Here is a 19002-nt window from a genome sequence, read left to right on the forward strand (position 1 = left end):
ATACATCTCTCTCCAGTAATTTGGCTTTTTTTAATTCAAAAGCCTTTGTTATTAATCACATGTGCTTTGACACAAGACGTGAGGGCAGAGGCATAGAGATAAATAACATTAAGAGAAAACAATCAAAGGTATCTCTTCTGCTTTATGGTTAAACAAGTTTAAGGTTAAAATTAAGTGCTGAAAAAGTGCCTTTAATTACTGCACACAAACCGACACCTGGAGACGATGAAGACATCACCATGAGCCTTTCTTTAGTGGTGAAAAAACTCTAGGTAAAAGTACATGCATGAACCTAATTTCTTTTCTAAAAGTTTATAAATTTCACCATCAACTGTTTTACCTTATAGTAGTGTTATCAGAACTCAAAGGCACTGATTGCCAAAATCCAAAGATAGGTTGATGGATTCTACTCAGTCTGACATAATGACATCATTATTCACATGGCGCAGCTGATTGGTTTCTTTTCATATCAGCAGCCAATGAACTTGCTGCTCAACATTCTCAATGCACTTCAAAACCCTCCACCTTCCCCAGCTCCACCTGCATAGATCTGCTATGGGGTGATTTTATACACGTTATGTATGGGGGTTGTTATATAAGCAATATTTCGGAACACAAATTAAGATATTTTTGATGAAGCCCAAGAGTTTTTTGACCCTGCATAGACAGCAACGCAACTACCATATTCAAGGCCTAGAAAGGTAGAAGGACATCGTTAAAATAGTCCATGTGACATTAATGGTTCGACCTTAATTTTAAGTTTGAGAATACTTTTTGTGCACAAAGAAAACAAAAATAACAACTTCATTCAACAATTTCTTCTCTTCTGTGCCAGTCTTCGCCGCACGTTCATGACAGTACACACATGAGTCAGCGTTCCAGACGTAGTCATGGACTATTTTATCAATGTCCTTACTGCCTTTTTGGGCCTTGAATGCGGTAGTTGTGATGCTGTCTACACAGGGTCAGAAAGCTCTCGGATTTAATCAAAAACATCTTAATTCGTGTTCCGAGGGTGAACAAAGGTCTTACAGGTTTGAAACGACATGAAGGTGAGTAATTAATGACAGAATTTTCATTTTTTGGTAAACTATCCCTTTAAATGTAGCAATATAATGTAGCAATGGTAATGTAATAATGTAAACAGACAATATATTTGAAGAGATGGATGACACATCAAAGATTAAAGTTTCATTTAATTACCCTCATGTTGTTTCTAACCTGTAAAAGTGACTTGCGTTTTTTTTATTGAATACAAAGCATGTTATCCAGAGTGATAGCCTCAAGGTGCAGTCATACTTACTGTTGCTCTGTAAAATTTCACAGCCATTTGAGCAGGAATCTGTGAATGATCTGGAGTTTTGCATGAGGGAAAAGAAGTTCAGATTTCATGCAGTTTGCTGCATTGACCAACATAAAGTTTCTTGGTTTGAAAATGACTTTTGTGTTTGCTCTGCTTCATGGATTGCTACACTATCGACACTTTGGACAACTGTCTATTGACCACTGCTGCCCACACAATTCACTTCCATTATGTGGAAAATAGCTGCAATAAATGTGAATGATGACTGAGATTTTCTGTCCCTAACATCTGCCTATCATGCTCTTTTGTATTCCACAGACGAAACTAAAATAAAGATTTATAGATATCGTATCCTCCCGAGCCATTAAGAAGTTTTGTGAATTTTGTTGTGTTTTTTAATGTAATTACATTGGTTGGAGCATAAGAATGGAGTGGGGGAAAAATAAATAAATAAAAAGATATTTTATTCATATTTTATTCTATGCCCTTCATAGAGGACACCAGGACTTTCATTCATCAGTTTTTAGGTTTCAGGCTATTTTTATCAAAACTTTGTATGATGAAACTCTATAACTTTGTAAGATGGTTCTCAGCTATGTTATGAAAGATATAACAGAATTATTTGATATACTATTTTACCTTATGCAATATGTGCATAAAATGTCCATAAACTGGTATTCCCATTCTATTCAATATATCTAATTTGCATATTAGTGTGCTCTTGGGGCAAACCATAATGAAAAAAAGAAGTGTAATAATGGGAGTGATAACTTGGCAACATTTTCCTAAGAATATCTCATATTTCATAGGAATATTGATCTATAATATATTTCCCTATTGACTTGTATCTCCCCAAATGCCTGATTAACATGCTGTTTGTCCTAGTGTCCTTTACAGAAGACATTTATGAAAATGATGCCGTTTTGTAACAAAAAGTCATATTCTGATTTGAAGCCCAACAACATTTTCCAGATTTTAAGGCAGCTGGGTTACTTACCCATCTGTTAAGTTTAGCAGACACAAATATCTAAGTTGTTACTAGTACAACTTACCATTTCAAGTTGACTAAACTTATTTTAGTTGACTGAACTTAACATTTTAAGGCAGCAGGGTAACAAATTATTTTAAGCTGACTCAACAAATTGTGCTTTTTATTTTTTACAGTGTAGAGGACAAATGTCATGAGGATAATGACAGAACTTTCATTTTGGGGTAAACTATCCCTTACTTCTGTTGTCTGTTCAAAACAGCTACAGAATGTTAACAGATACAGCAACGGTAACAGCGAACTTGGCAGTTTTATCTTAAAACAGACTTTTTTTTTGGCAGACAGTTTTTAGATGTCCCAAACATCTCAGAGATAATTACAGTTCTCTAGCTGACAGAATCACATTCTGTGACTATGGTAAGTTTGTCCTTACACAATTATGTCAGAAAATGATAACATTCTGAAGTGCACAGTAAGTTTCTTCAAATAATTTGCATTTAAAATGATGTAAATCAAGCATTTGTATATACATAAAGAAAAATGCCAGAATTTAAATTTCAACTTGGCACAGCAGAGATACTAAAACACTGACACCAACATCTTCAGACTGAAGATCGAGACTATAGGGTAGTGAATGCTGATGAGGAATGGATCAAGCTGCTCTTTGCATGCTCTGTGAAGATTCCCTCAGGAACTGGAGCTATTGTAGCCAATGCAAAAAGAAGAGTTTCACAGTCAAAGTGCTGCAAAGAGCAGTGAAAATGTTAGTGTCATTCAGTATGCAAATAGATACACACTTTTAGATGTCAACCAAGACAAATGTTAAGCTAGTATTGAAGAAAATAAATAAATAAATAACGAAGAAACGTGACGTGAATACCAATGTCTTTTTAATTTCAGAAATCATACAAAAATATATCAGTTTATTGTTATTGTAGACACAGGTTCACATAAACCTGTATATAGTCATCTTGACAGCAGAACATGTACCCTTGTGCAATAATCCAGTGATAATTTGAATTGTACATATAATCTATCCTTACATATATACTGTTCCCAGATATATTATCCACTGATTTTTTTGTATAATACACACACACACACACACACACACACACACACACACACACAAAGACATTACAAAATGTTTATAAAAAGTTGCATATAAAACATCTCAAAAACCAACTAAAAAAGAAGATTTCAGGGTAAGATTCCTTCATTCATTGTCTTGTCAGTACAAGTGTTCATTATTTCAAGCATAGTGAAAAGTAGGATTATTTTGGAAGCATGAAAGTGGGAAAAAAGAAATGCCCTTGGGAAGCAGACCTTTGTGTCTACACAAATCCTGTTACATGCTGTGTAATTGCTGCTTTTTGCATAACCCCTTTGACATAGTCAACAGAATAACAGGGATGATTAGATGTTGACAGAAAAAGGCAAAACCCTTTGGTGGGTTTTGTACACAGATTTCAACGAAGCTGAAAAGAGAAAAATGTTTTCCTTCTTTTTTTCCCATTTATCCTGAAAACTTAAAAACTGTGATTCATCTCTTCTCTGGTATGACGGTATAACAACTTCTACAGCACAGTAATGGTCAAAACAAATGTAATATAAAAGTGTACTTTTTTATCTTTTGACAGTGATGTCTTTTGTTCCGAACATCAAGGCAGAAAGTGTTTGAGCACTGACACAAACAAACCTTCATTTCATATCTTTGCTTAGTAAATTTACCACAATTATTAAACCCTATTCTACAGTGCAATTCAAACTTTACTGCATACAGTATCCAGGTACACTGGAAAAACGTGCCTGTGGCAGCATTCCAGCTAATGTTTTATCCTCCTCAAAACAGGTGGATGTGAATCTGGCAATGTTTCATTACAATGGTTGTTGTACAAATCATTACAGTTCATAAATGCAGTCTGTGGCGCTAAATCTGAATGCTCTGTGTCCGACATGCAATAACACACACAATAAATTGTTAAAATCATGAAATAAAGATGCGTTTGCCATATAATTTTAACTTGCATCTAAGTATTTCAGCACTTTTATTGTGACTTTTTAGCAGCATTTCTGCATAAATGCATCACATTTGCAATGCTGTACCGGGTGCGTTACAGAGCAAGTTTACTACATAAGATAGAGCACAACATATGGAGCTGATCAAGTGATGCAAACACTATGTATTAGGTTACAAATCATGCACTATGGTAAAAGCGTTCTGAGGTCATGACATAATATTCTGCAAGGATCTGCACAAAAATAAGTCTTTACGCCACTAGTGTTAATTTCAGATGGAAACTGTTGTGAATAGTATGTGTGTTTTTGGAGTTTTGCAAAAATGGAGGTAGAGGCACGTTTTTCCAATGAGCCTATGTTGGAAGAAATTCAGATAGACTGCAAAGAGATAAACAAATAGTATTTTACATTTGAGGAGCTAGTGAATATTCTACATCATGTGCATTAATAGGAGACTTACTGATTGGTCTATGATTAGTTTAAAACACAAATGTGTGGTACAGTTTAAAATTTGAGTTTGAATTCACTCACAATCACACTAAAATCGATAATGTGTAATGCTAAAATGTAATATTTTGCAAAAGAATGAGCTTTGCAGTGCATATAGTATGTTTAATGAGCTGCATTCAGATTATTTAAATGCTTCTGGAGAAGGATACATAATTATGACTGTTTGTCTTGTCTTAGTCGTCAGATTAATGGACATATGGACCCAATTAGTCCAAATAGGAAGGAGACAATATGACATATTCTGACTGTTGTTCCAAGCAATTAGAGCCAAACACAAATTCAAACTGTGTCATGGATGTCTGTTCTTTAAGGTCACTTTACTGGTTACATTGAGGCTTTACTTTATTCTTCATTCACTGGTATTGCTAGAATGAGAAACATTTCAGATGAGATGGATTAAATTAATATTTTCCTACAAATTAATAAATGAACATTGCTGTCTCAAACCTGAATGTTTTTCTTTCCTTCTTCCTTTTTTACTTTTGGAACACTAAAGGAGATGTTCAGCAGAATAGTCACACAATTCTTTTTCATACAATAAAAGTCAGTGATGAGAAGGTGTCAAGCTTCAAATATATCAAACAGCACAGTAAAAAGCAGTCCATATTACATAGTATTTCAAGTGTTCTGAAGCCATATGATAACTTTGTGTAAGAAAAAAGGCTGAAATGTATGTCTACCATTATTCACTAGTAATTTTGTGGATGTCTGTCTAAACTTTCTAAAACTTTACATTTTTATATCACTACAAAAGTTAATAAGAATCAAGATTTCACAGATTTCACCTGTCCACCACAACCTGAAGGTGGACATTTTTACAATTACACTAAAATTTGTCTTTGAAAAAAAAACAAAAAAAAACAAAAAAAAAACAACAACAACATGTAGGGTACAACGGGGCCAAAAGCGCCCTGGGGTAAAAGGGGCCTTTGATATTATTTTCGTCTAAACCACTAGAAGGCAGAAAAACATGACGTAGCACTTTCCAAAACATCCACTTTTCAAGACACACATACAAATTTACACATACAAAAGTCGATTCTGTGCTTACTTTATCTAATATTTGATGTTTTTAAAAACGTTGTAGATTTAAGTAGCAAATAAGAATTGCTAAAATTCTTAAATAATGAAAGAATATGTAAAAGTATGGTATTTGGGGTAAAAAGTGCCCCTGTTGGGGCTAAAAGGCACAAGAAGTAACATGATAATTAATAAAAGGCTGACTTTTCCATTTGTTGACATGACATTGTTAGATTCAGATGGTTAATATCATATATTATGTTGGGTGCCCATCTTAGAGATAATCTCTGTGTTTAAAATGAAACCATCATATTTAAAAACATGCTATTAATCATATCATGTAATTAAATATAATTTGCTGTCACTACTATACTACTATATTCAATTACTATGGGATCTTCTTCAATGCTTTCAGAATCTTTACATTTTAAAATTATTTTGTTTCTGTATTTTAAAATAAGTTTTATATTAACATTAACAGTATATTTATTGAACAAAAATGAATACTTTTATATATCAAAATAAGCAGAGAATAGTACAACCTTTGCTAAAGTGATTGTTTTAAACAAGTATTAACTTGGACATTATTGGAAAAAAAAGTATTTGTGTCAATAAGGCGTGGCTTTTACCCCAGTAACGTAAAATGATCACCAGCAAAAGGAAAAAGTGTAAAAGGCCCCCTTTGCCACCTTTATAAGATTTTTAAACAAAATGAACAACTTGTTTGATTTATTTTCACACAAAATCTGTTGCTTCATAAACATTCAATACAAACGTATATATTTTCCTCCAATCATACATTTTGTGTGCAGTGAAAATCATATTTTTTCTTAGAGTGTGCCTTTAGCCCTGTTGTACCCTACTATCAATCAAAGGGGTAAAGACATTAAAAAGATTGTGTCAGACATGTAGAACAGGTTTTTAGTAATGAATTAGAATTTGCTAATAATTTAGAAGCCCTAGTTAAAATGTATGTATCAAATAAGACACAGGCTTCAGATGGTTAACGGTGTTTGTCGTCATTTTAGAGCTTTACAGTTCCTGGTTACCATTCACTTTCTTTGAATAGAAAAGAGCAGAATGAACATCCTGATTAACATCTCCTTTTGTGGTCTACTGATGAAAAAACATGATGGTGAGTAAACATTGACAATTTTCATTTTTTTTGGTGTACTATCCTTTCTTGTTACTTCATTCAAACTAGGTTTAGGTGGTTAAGTTATGGATTAAACCACTGGTGATAAAGTGAGGTTATTGTGATTGTGCTTTTCAGAAGTGACACAAGGTGTTCTGTCTAATATTGCACCCATTTTAGATTCAGTTTCATTACATACTTTTTAAAAATAAATTTTATAATACAAATTTGCAATTCATAATAGTAATTCTTAATTCATACTGCAAAACAAGCAAAAATGAAAAAGCTTTATGTTTTGGTCTGAGGGCACGATTATATCAGACAGTGGTGCTATAAATTCACTGAAAGTGCAAGAACTGACATCTTTGTTAAATGTCATGAAAACCCATGAGAGGTTAGCAGCCAGTCAGTACAATCTGCAGAATCATAAAAGATAAAACTGAAAAGTTAAATATAGCAATTCCCTTCATGTATAACAGGAGATAAATCTATGTAGTGGCACGTACAAATCAAATCCGAGGCAAATCATTTTTTCAGTTCAAAATCGTGGTGCAGAGGCCAGTGTGTAATGTACTTCCAGTGCCAAAACACAATCTGACGATCTAAACAATAGCTCTGGTTCAGAGGCACTTCATATAAGCAGAGAAAAGTGAACAAAAATATCATCCACTAGTTCCAAACGTATGTGGAACTTCATAGTGTGCTGCCATCATTTCAAACCTATGTTTCTTACCATAGTTCTTACAGATATTTGCTACACTGTTGTGATATTTGGGTGTAGTGAAGTCTCAGAAGCTTGATTCAGGCACTGGCTTCTTTCTGCCCAGTGAGTTTGTGCTGTAGCGCGTGCGTTGTAGGGTGTTCTGAGAGCCCCTGTCCATAGGAACGCTCTGTGGCTGGGCCGCCGTTGTGCCGTTCCTGTGTAAAGACGCCGTTCTTCTTAAGCCTAGATCAGCCTTGCTTTGAATATTGGAAGAACTTTGTGAGCGCTTGATGTCTGATGACCCACGACTCACCTTGCCATTTGCAACTTCGCCACCGGGTCTGCTACGAACTTGATTAGTGCTATTAGCTTTACCTTCGGAAGTTCTGTTTTGTGTCCCATTGGAGAGAGGAACTCCAGATGGGCTCTTAACCCCATCATCACCCCTTTTCACAGATTCACTGTCTCGAGATCTCCGAAGCGAGTCTTTTTTGATGAAACCGCCTTTAAGAAAAGCAAAGACACTATCGTGACGTTTTATCTCCTGTCCTTTTCTCTGTTTCTCCTCCAGTTGGTCTTGCTCCTCACCTGGATCATCCCTCTGTGTTGTTTCCCACCCGCTTGGACCGCTGGGACTGGATTGGATCCCTGCGCTGGAGCTTTTTCTGGACTCCTGTTTTGATTTCCTGCTGCTCCGTCTGGTCAAAGTTCCATCTTCTTTTGGTCTACTGTTGGCGCTGGGTTTTTGGCCCGTTGCTTTCTCTGAGCTACTCCTTTCTTGACCCTGCAGTGTTTTGAGATGCTCTGAAGGTCCGAGGCTGCTGTGGCTTGAAGATTTGGCTGTGGGTTTTTTCGTATCATCTTCTTTATCCGAAGGTCGAGTCATTAGGGCAACGATGGGGTCTTTGGTGCATCTTGGCCTTCTGCCAGACTCCAAGTACTCAACCAGCTCTGCAGGAGCCTGGCCGGGAGCTTGCGCAGGTTTGCGGCGGTCTTTGTTTCCAAAGGACCATCGCAGTGGGAGCACCCTGGTCTTGGTGGGACTTTTCATGCTTACGCTACGGCCTTGGATTCCTCGCACGAAAGGTCTGCTTTCAAACCCACCTAAAGAAACTGACATTTACACAATATTTACCACATGGTGGAAAACACACTCTTAAAACTCAAGGTGCTTCACGATGCCATAGAAGAGCTTATTTTGTTTAAATGGTTTAAATGGTTCCATAAAGAACCTTTAACATCTGATTATAAAAAGGTAAGAAAGAGATGGCTCTTTGAAAAACCTTTGACTAAATGGTTCTTTGTGAAACCAAAAATGGTTCTTCTATTGCATCGTGTGAAGAACCTTTTAAAGCACCTTTATTTTTAAGAGTGCACTTTCCCACAACAAAACAAATAAAGAACTATGATGAAACTATATGAAATCTGTCACGAAGCATCCTTTTAGTATTTTATGCAATTGACGGGAACAATCTTGATGGATAAACTCACCTCTCTCTTCCACTGAGGGTTCATTTAGAAAGACGGGAGATTCTGGGGAGTCTGGGATGGAAGAAGGGCATATTGTGGAAGACCGTGATACCATGCTTCCTCTTTTACTGTCACCATTCAAACGAATCAGCCAGTGATCAGACATTGAGGAGCTGGTGGAACCTACACAATGAACAAAGACTGTTCAGTGGCTGGTCCATGTTCCTCCTAGACATGGGCTTAAATAACGCTGCACTTTCAATGCCCCTTCATTTTTAATAACTAAAATTCATCACCCGCTCATGTTCTGTATTATTGTTTCCATGACGACAAAGTCAAGCACACGCAGCGGCATATTAGCCACCAGTTAAAATGAACTCAAACTCAAACTAAAAAAACCCCCTTCATTACATTTCATTCGTTCATGATTACTGCATAAGTACTGCATAAGTATTTTCAAAACCATCTTTATAGAAAATGCTGGGGAGTGGCAAGTACAAATGCTGTCAACTGAGCTGGTACAATGGTCAGAAAATCTTGTCCTAGACTCAAAATTCTGTCTTTGTTAACACCACATATTTCTTGCAATGACTGTGGAACATTCATTTTGCAATATACATGAGAAAAAATAGTTCAGCTGCTTTCTGCCTAACGTTGATCCACTGCAAAGTCAGTGAGATGTGTAATGTGTCTACAAAGGCTTATTTACTTACCTCTGACCGAGCTGTTGGCGGACCAGGGTGGGATGACATTTCTTCTCTGGTAGAACAGGATATATGCCCCTCGTGTGCACAGTTCCTCCTCGGGCACAACCTCCACACTGCTGTCATCATAACTGTACCAGTGGCCATCCACCGAGTTCCTACAATAGGCTGTTTTGAAAAAAAAAAAAAAATAAAACTGTCTTTATGCCATTCAAAAGTATAAATCACAAATAGAAATAGAAGCCCTTTCTAACAATAATTTCTAAAATATGTCTTTTCTAACAATATGTCTTTACTATCACTTCTTAACAATTTAACACACCCTTGCTGAATAAAAGTATTAATTTCTTTCAGAAAAAAAAAAAAAGTACTGACGCTAAACCTTTCAACGGTAGTGTATGTCGTTACAAAATATTTCAATTTTAAACACAGGCTTTTATTTTTATCTTTTTATTCAACAATGTACACTCTTAAAAATAAAGGTGCTTCACGATGCCATAGAAAAACCTTTTTTGTCTAAATGGTTTCATGAAGAACCTTTCTGTTTTACAAAAGGTTCTTTGTGGTGAAAGAAGGTTCTTTAGATTATAAAACGGTATGAAAGAGATGGTTCTTTAAACAACCTTTGACTGAATGGTTCTTTGTGAAACTGAAAATGGTTCTTCTATGGCATTGCTGTGAAGAACCTTTTAAAGCACCTTTATTTTTAAGAGTGTATCCTGAAAAAGGTATCACATGTTTCAAAACATATTCAGCAGCACAACTGTTTCCAACATTGATAATGAATCAGTGTATTAAAATGATTTCGGAAGGATCATGTGACACTGAAGACTGGAGTAATGGCTGACGAAAATTCAACTTTGCATCACGGACAGGGTTGCCAGGTTTTCACAACAAAACCTATCCATTTGCTACTCAAAACTAGTCCAAAACTAGCCAATCGCATTTTGGAGGGGGTCCCCTGGTAAAAATCAGGTACCGGGGTAAAATATCACATTATGTCGGTCGCTTTACCCTGCGGATATGAAAATCAACCAGAGGCAACCGTGTTAAAGTAGCCCAATTCCGTGGGAAAACCACAAACTTGCCAACACTGATCATGGAAGTAAATTATATTTTAAAGTATATTAAAATAGAAAACCAATATTTTAAATTGCAATAATATTTCACAATATTACATTTTTTCCAATATTATATATCAAATAAATGCAGCCTTACATCAAACATCTAAAATCTTACTGATCTCAACTGATATCAACTGAGTTACTAATTTAGAAAAGGGATTTTCATTATTGCAATTAACTAGAAAATGGTCAAAACCCACTATTATGCAAAATGTTGCTATACAGAATAGTTATGTCAAGTGTGAATGAAAAACATGTAAGAAATTAAGACGGGTCTAACTAGGTGTTGACAACAAAAGAAGTCAAATTCTATCTGTGAAATCCAACCCTGTTCTTTTGCTCTAATTAGAAATGACAATATTTCACTTTGAAGAAGCATGACATCAACTGAACTATAAATTCAGAAGAGGGATTTTCATTTTTGCAATCAGCTAGAAAATGCTCAAAGCCCAACACTACTGTATGCAAAATGTTGCTATAGAATAGTTATGTCAAGTGTAAATATAATTAAGTGTAAATATCATTGCGAAAATCTGTAGAGTTCTAAATAAATGCTGGTAATGAGTGCACAAAAAATAATTCACATACTGTGATAAAGGAGACAAAAGAGAATTGGTCTGAGCCACAATGAGACAACCAGGGGATCTGCAAGTCTCCCAGGAATTTTTTGTAAAGTATAAAACACATCTAATTGGGTGTTGACAGCGAAGGAAGTCAAACTCTATCTGTGAAATCCAACCTTGTTCTCTTGCACTAATTAGAAATGATAATATCTCACTTAGAAAATTAAGTGTAGGATCAAAAGATTACTTTCTATATACAGTATATATATATATATATATATATATATATATATATATATATATATATATATACATATATACATATATAAAAACAGACATTTGTGACCAAATTATTTGTTTATGCTATATTTCCCTATAAATTCCCGCTATGTACAGGTTTAAAGACCAAAATTCTTAAGAGATTGTGATTTTATAGAGAAGATGGAAATTTTGCTTGTATGTTTTTCCCAAAGTGGTTATCCACAGTTGTGGATTCTGTTAGTAGCCAGACCATACTCAGATTACAAATAAATAATATGAATAAACTTAATAATAATGCAACTAAGTAATGCAACTTGTTTTCTTATTATATCTCCACGTGATGTATTTGATCCATTGTCTTTGTGGTTCGGGGTATGTGGGTAAAACATCTAGACAACTCAAACAATGTATCAGTGAACACAAAAGTTCAATCAGACAAAAGGACAGGAATTATCCAGTAGCGCTACATTTTAATTAGTTCAATGGTGTGTCCATCAGTGATGTGTCCATTTCTGTGGAATTGGAAAGGTGAAGGTGCCACCTAGAGGTGGTGACAGTGACCTTTTTCTGCAGAGATGTGAGGTATATTAGATTTACACCCTTCAAACTTTAACTCTTATGGGTCTTAATGATGTCTTTAATGTAATTTGGTAATATTGATATTTGATGGTTTTTAATATGGTAGAGTACATGAAGAGTTCAGATGCAAAACCAGCTAAATCCATTTGACGTTTGACCAAAATCACTTATAGTTAAAGAAACATAAATAAAGAAAAATCAAAAAATGCTTTTTAGATGGACAAACAACCTGGACTAGAGATCCCAGCACACTTACCTGTGTAATGGCCTCCATGCATGCCTCCATGGTGGTTACAGACTGCATACAGGTCGTATAGGAAGTCAGTATCTCCATGTTTCCAAGTTGAAGGCCACGGAGTCAGATTCTTCATGCTCTGACTGCGTTTCACCACATGGGGAGTCATATCCAGACCGCTTACAGGAAAGCGAATGAGAGTGGAGAGCTTGTTCCGCCGTTTGCCCACCTGCCGAAAACGCTTGAGGTGCAGGATGAGGATGTCAGGCAGGGTCCATAAGCTCATCTTCACCATCCCCTGCTGCATCTGCTTACAGTGAGGGCACTTCCATGCATCATCTGGTGCCAGCTGCAAGGCGAATAAAAACATTTGCTATAATCAGTCTAGAACTCATCCGTGATGTATGTCACAGACAACAAATCAGTGTAGTTAATCAGATACTCCCTATGTAAGATTCAAAATCACAGACATATAAATAACATTTTCTTTCTTGGGTTTGTTGAAAGGCAGGTTTCTCCATGGTCAACTAAACCATGTCATTATCTGAACCTGTCTTGTCTCAGTGTGGTGCAGTAAAACATTTATATCTCTGGATATAAATAACTGCATTGCGGTGAACATGCAGAGAGGAAAGGACAACAGCATCTCTGCAGACCATCAGTAAAATGTGTTTTTGTATCTTCGAAATATTTAGGACAGAAAAATGCATGATTTAATTCCTGCTGGACAGTCATATCTCACATGCACTGCACGCCATGTTAAAAGTGTTTTTGTTCCATAACTGAAGTCCTGGTAGAAGTGTTGCCTCAGTAATGACATGACACTGTTAGAGGATCGATAATAATTTGTGGAGCCAATCATGATGAGGCAACTCTCAGGGGTTCATGGGTAAGATTTATCAAGTGGTACTTGTCAAGAACAGGCAGTATATAGCGAAGAATGGATTCAGAGTGACCTTTCCTTGAAAGTGAGAGGATGTGGGACGTGAGAGACAAAGACGGTAGGTGGGAGACCAGCTCCATTTGCTCCTCAAGTGGGTTTTAAATCAGCTTGAATAATCTTGAATATGGAATAATGATCGGCCCTGGTAATCGAAATGTCTAACGCCTTGACTTGCAAGCGTTGATTCCGCAGAGAACATTTTGTACTGCATTAGTCCCCCCTGGTTTCAAAAAATAACAGTTTTTATTCAACATTTGCCCACAGAATTTATTTTTAGGGGCCTTTTGACCTATAAGAATGCATATTTTCTTTCTAACAGTAAAAAATAAACACAGCATGTTCTCTGTTCTGGTGAAACACTTCAAGTGAAATAATCACTTGAAATAAATTCTCAGTCTGAACAATTATGACTGCTACATAAAGTTGAATCAAAAGCTCCTAACATTCTAACAACATAATTGATTCAGATCTTAAAGATCCTAACAACATAAATGCTCTGCTAGAATACAGAATTATATCATTGGTTGGCTCTTATGTTAGATTGTAGAGCTCTCTACATCATAAGAGATTTCAGTGTAATCACTGTTTCAAGTATTTTTTAGTTTCTTCATGTTCAGTCCATGGTTTTAGAGCTGATTTTAGTTTTTGCTTTTCATCAAAACTCATTACATAAACATATGTAGAGACAACAATAAAGACAACAAATAAAGATGAGAGCAACAGACCACTTCAGTGTCTGCAGACGCACTAAACTCATAACCCGACAGACCTAGAATAGAACATTATGAAACATATCAAATGTTAGGTAACAAATAAAAAAAAAAAAAAACAGGGGAACCTATTTTCTGTGGCATTTTTCAGCCCTGGTTGAAAATTCAGTCACCCTCATGTCTTTCTCATTTGGATTCTGTTATTAATGTGGAGCCCAAACATTATTTTAGAAGAACTGTTACACACAATTAGGTAGCACTTTAGTATTGGGAACAATTCTTACTATCAACTAGTTGCTTATTAGCATGCCTATTCATAACATATTGGCTATTTATTAGTACTTATAAAGCATGACCATATTCTACATCCCTAATCATACCCAATACCTAAACTTAACAACTACTTTACTAACTACGAATAAGCAGCAAATTAGTAGTTTATTGAGGCAAAAGTCATAGTTAATGGTTTGTTAATAGCAAGAATTGGACCTTAAAATAAAGTATGACCCAAACTGAATGTAATTAAAAGTGACTTGTAAATGCAGTTACACTGTCACAAACCAAATGTTGTTCTTTTGAAAAATATCATATACAGTACTGTGAAGAAGTCTTATGGCATTAGTATTTTCACCCACAAAAAATGTTTTTAAGATATTTCTATCTTTTGCTGTGTAGTGTGTCAGCAGGAAATAGCAGTTTACATTTACAAACATTCCATTAATTGTAATAATCCAGTGAGATTTTTGTTTGCACAAGGAGTCAACAGCCACTGCTCCACACAGAGATCTGATCTCACTATCCTCCAGTCCATCTGCGATTACATGAAAAAACAGAAAAAAACAGAGACAGACTAAATCCAGAAGAACCATGGCAACGTCTCCAAGATGCTTAAAGAAACCTTCCTGCAAGGCTCCAGCACTGTGAAACGTTGTAGGCACTTGTGTAAAGTGAGGATGCTTTACAAAATATGTCATAAATACATTTTATTTATCAGTTAACTTCTATTAACTAAATCAAGTTAACAGTTTGGTGTAACCACCCTTTGCATTTAAAACAGCTTTTGCCCTAGGTACACTTGCACACAGCTTTTCAGGTAACTTTGTAGGAAGGTTTCTTCAATCATCTTGGAGAAACTGCCACAGTTCTTCTGGATTTAGTCTGTCTCAGCTTTTCTGTTTATTCAAGCCTTTCCAGACAGACTAGGTGATGATGAGATCAGATCTCTGTGTGGTGTATTGGCTGTGGTCATACTCCTTGTGCATACAAAAATCTCTCTGGATTGTTACATTTAATGGCAAAAGGAATGTTTGGAAATGTAAACTGATACTTCTTATAAAAAAACATTTAAAAGCATTCTAAGTATTCAAAAGTATTCAAATCTTAGTAATTAAGTTGGCTTGAGAAAGCCAACTTACTGAAATGCTATTTAAACTTACAGTTATTATTCTTCTGAGACTAAAATTTCTGACTGTATCTCCTCCTAGATCTTCAGACTGGTCTGACTCGAGTTGCTATATCTTTTCTAATTGATCGGACTTATGATTTTCATAGACTTACGATTAAAACTGGGAAAAATCCCATAGACTTACATTGATGGAATGTTCAAATGAACCAAGACTATTCAAACTCCAACTGTCAAAACTCCCAGAATCCCTTGAGGCTCAATCAAGCTTCCTTTGTATGTACTGTATTTCTAATCCATTCAAATGAATTTAATCTATCTATCAATCTATCTATCACTAGCCAAGCCTAGCAACTAGAAACATGCTAGCAACTTGCTAATCATGATATAAACATGATAGCAACATGCCAACAACTTTCTAATCATGCTAGAAACATGCTAGCAACTTGTTAATCTTGTTAGAAACATGCTAGCAACTTGCTAATCATGTTAAAAACATGCTAGTAACTTGCTAGTCATTATCATTATCTATCTATCTGAGACTGTATTACCTTTAAAACATTCAAACTTTAACCTTTTAAAATTACTTTATTTCAGACATTAAATCATCAAACTTAAAACTTTTTAAAACTTCTTAAACTCTTTAAACCTTTTAAAGTTTTTTAACTTTCTGCTCCGGCTTTCTCAAGCCAACTTAAAGTTTGTCTTGACAACTTTTTGTTATCTAGCTTGTTTACTAAGATCCCTATATTATCTATTATCCCTATATTATATATCTATTTAGTGGGTACTTACAATTGGAAGGTAGCTGTCCCGAACTCTAACCCCTAACTTATGAAAATGATATTGAAAAATTGTTCGCATTGTATTCCATTGTTGTTTTTACAAATATCTTTTTGATTTTTTTTTTTTTAAAAGTGAAGTTAAAAAAATTCACTACCGACCTGGTAAAAAAAAGAATATGCTGGTAGGTATGTTTTGATGCTGGTTAGGTATGTTTTGGTGCTGGTTTAAACTGGTCCTTTGCTGGTTTATGCTGGTCCTTGACCAGCTACATGACCAGCTAAGGAACAGCATAAACCAGCAAAGGACCAGCATAAACCAGCTAAGGACCAGCTAAAACCAGCATCAAAACATACCTACCAGCATATGCTGTTTTTTTCACCAGGGCGAAACAGTGTGTTTTATTCCATTGGCTGAGACTGATTCTAAGTACACCCCTACATATATGATATATGTGTAGCTTTAAGGAATGTCACTACCAAACCTTTTTTCTGCAATTAAGCACACTTTTTTGGGAGTTATTCATAACATTTAGTTTTTATATGTGTACAACTGTTCAGAACTGTGCTAGCTAACCATGTGCTGATTAGCATCTTTGAGCTAGGCTGAAAAGTATCTAAAATTGTCACTACCGTAACAGTTATAACTGAAAAATTTTGTGAAGTTTTGGTAGTGACATCTTTGTTTTTTTTGGGTGTTATCCCATAAAATTGGCACTACCATAACAGTCAGAACCAAAACATTATTTCGGTAGTGACAAAAGGGAACACATAATCCTTTATTTGGTGGAAATAAACTACATTTTAGTACAGTTATGCAAATTGTTTATATTTTTTCTAAGTAGTGTTTTAGTATGCAGGTTAAAATTCTGTAATGTGATGTGGTCGCTACAAAAACATTACTGTCATTACCAAAAATGTACTGTCATGACCGAAACATGGGATGTTTTGTGAAAAATAATGTATAATGAATTATTAACTAAGATGTTGTGATAGTGTTTGGTTCAGTGTATATTCAAACTAATGAATCCTTAAGTTTGAAATCAGTATGATCAACTTCTTGCCTTTTACAAAGAAAAATTGGATTCAAAATCTCATAAATCACACCTGAAATATTGTTACAATTGTAATTGTTATTGTTAAAAATGTAATATTATATTATAGAATCATAGAGTTTGTATACATACAAAATTTGTGGAAAAAGACACATTTTTTTTCAAGACATTTCCAACTCTGACTCCGATCCAATTCTGTACAATGGCCCATATACAACATTACAAAAGACAGAAATAAACAGAGAGTGTGAGTGGAGGAGAAAGTACCTGCTCCTCTTTGGTGTAGAGCTGAAAACACTCATCCAGCGTGCAGTTGTGCTGCTGTACATGATTCTGCTGCTGGATTCGCACACTCTCTGCATCCTCAATAACTTCCTCTTGAATGTTACCAAAGAGACTAAAACAGATATGAATCACACATAAATTACTTCTAAATTATATCACTGAGAAGACTCTTACTAATACTGGGAATTTGACACTTACGGTGGTTTTCAATTAAATGGTCTGCCTTTAAATAAGAACATTTTATGAACCAGCATGTATCTTACCACTCTTTGATTCTATTTTCCCACTCAATCACAAGCTTCACATGCAGAGGACCACCAGGACCGCATAATTTCAGGGCCCTGTGAGTGAAAGACATGATTTAAATTGTGAGTTTGGTATTTAGACACTAGGGGGCAGACTATAATCGGTGTTGCAAAGTTCACAGTCAACTCAGTTTCAGTCAGCACGTAATTTGGCACACTGATACTGACATTCTGTTCTATTTTACCAGTTTTTACACTGAATTTACACAGTTTTAAAATTTTGGAGTCTGTAAGCTTTTTTTCAGTTTTTATAAAAAATGAAATATTTGTATTCAGCAAGGAGACATTCAATTGATCATATATTTATAATATTACAACTCATTTTCATTTCAAATAACAACTGTTCTTTTAAACTTTCATTTTTATACAATAATGCATTTTTTTTTAATTGTAATTGAGTTAAAGTGTTTTTTTTTTTTTGCAGTTGATGGTGCAGTAAAGGAAAACACGTACTTCTAGTCATTTAATCAAAACAGAAGACAAAAATATGAGAAAAACATAGAGGGAGACAGAAAAAGCTAAAAAAAAAAAGTCACAGCACAATGGCCAGTTAATTTACCCTTTAAAATTGCAAGTCTAAAAATAGCTTTTTTTATTACTCATGTTAAATACCAGTTAGATTCATCTGTATAGGTCTCACTATCATTACAGGTCCTCTGACTGAAAAAAATTAAATCAATCAAATATGTCCTCTGGACACAAATGACAATAATCACTTGGCTAAACCACAAGAGAGAGGAAAAACACACAAGCGTTCACAGCCTCGGCCCTCACTGTTCACCCTGTGCAATTCTGCAAACAATCGATCAAATATGACAGAGGAAAAGCTGTGGCAAACAGGAGTGCGAGGTAATTTGAAGATGTGACTGGAGCATGGCTGAGTTTTTCTGAGAGCTAGGCTAAAGC

General features: G+C 35.3%; 1 protein-coding gene across 2 annotated transcripts in view; it reads right to left on the minus strand.

Moving 5' to 3' along the window:
- Positions 1 to 3181: 3181 nt before the first annotated feature.
- The window catches only part of usp43a (ubiquitin specific peptidase 43a), a 95679-nt gene continuing 79858 nt past the window's right edge, over positions 3182 to 19002 (minus strand). Inside the window, exons 10-15 of one of the 2 annotated variants that reach the window (XM_051112728.1) lie at positions 18055 to 18132; positions 17774 to 17903; positions 12636 to 12963; positions 9862 to 10020; positions 9170 to 9331; positions 3182 to 8782 (exon numbers count right to left, since the gene is read on the minus strand). In XM_051112728.1, the coding sequence (XP_050968685.1) occupies positions 7764 to 8782; positions 9170 to 9331; positions 9862 to 10020; positions 12636 to 12963; positions 17774 to 17903; positions 18055 to 18132 (1876 nt within the window). In that variant the 3' untranslated portion in view covers positions 3182 to 7763. Of the gene's footprint in view, positions 8792 to 9169; positions 9332 to 9861; positions 10021 to 12635; positions 12964 to 17773; positions 17904 to 18054; positions 18133 to 19002 lie in introns of both variants that reach the window. The other variant, XM_051112727.1, reaches the window with a different exon arrangement.

This window comes from Labeo rohita, chromosome 6 (assembly GCF_022985175.1).
Source record: "Labeo rohita strain BAU-BD-2019 chromosome 6, IGBB_LRoh.1.0, whole genome shotgun sequence".
Lineage (NCBI taxonomy): Eukaryota > Metazoa > Chordata > Actinopteri > Cypriniformes > Cyprinidae > Labeo > Labeo rohita.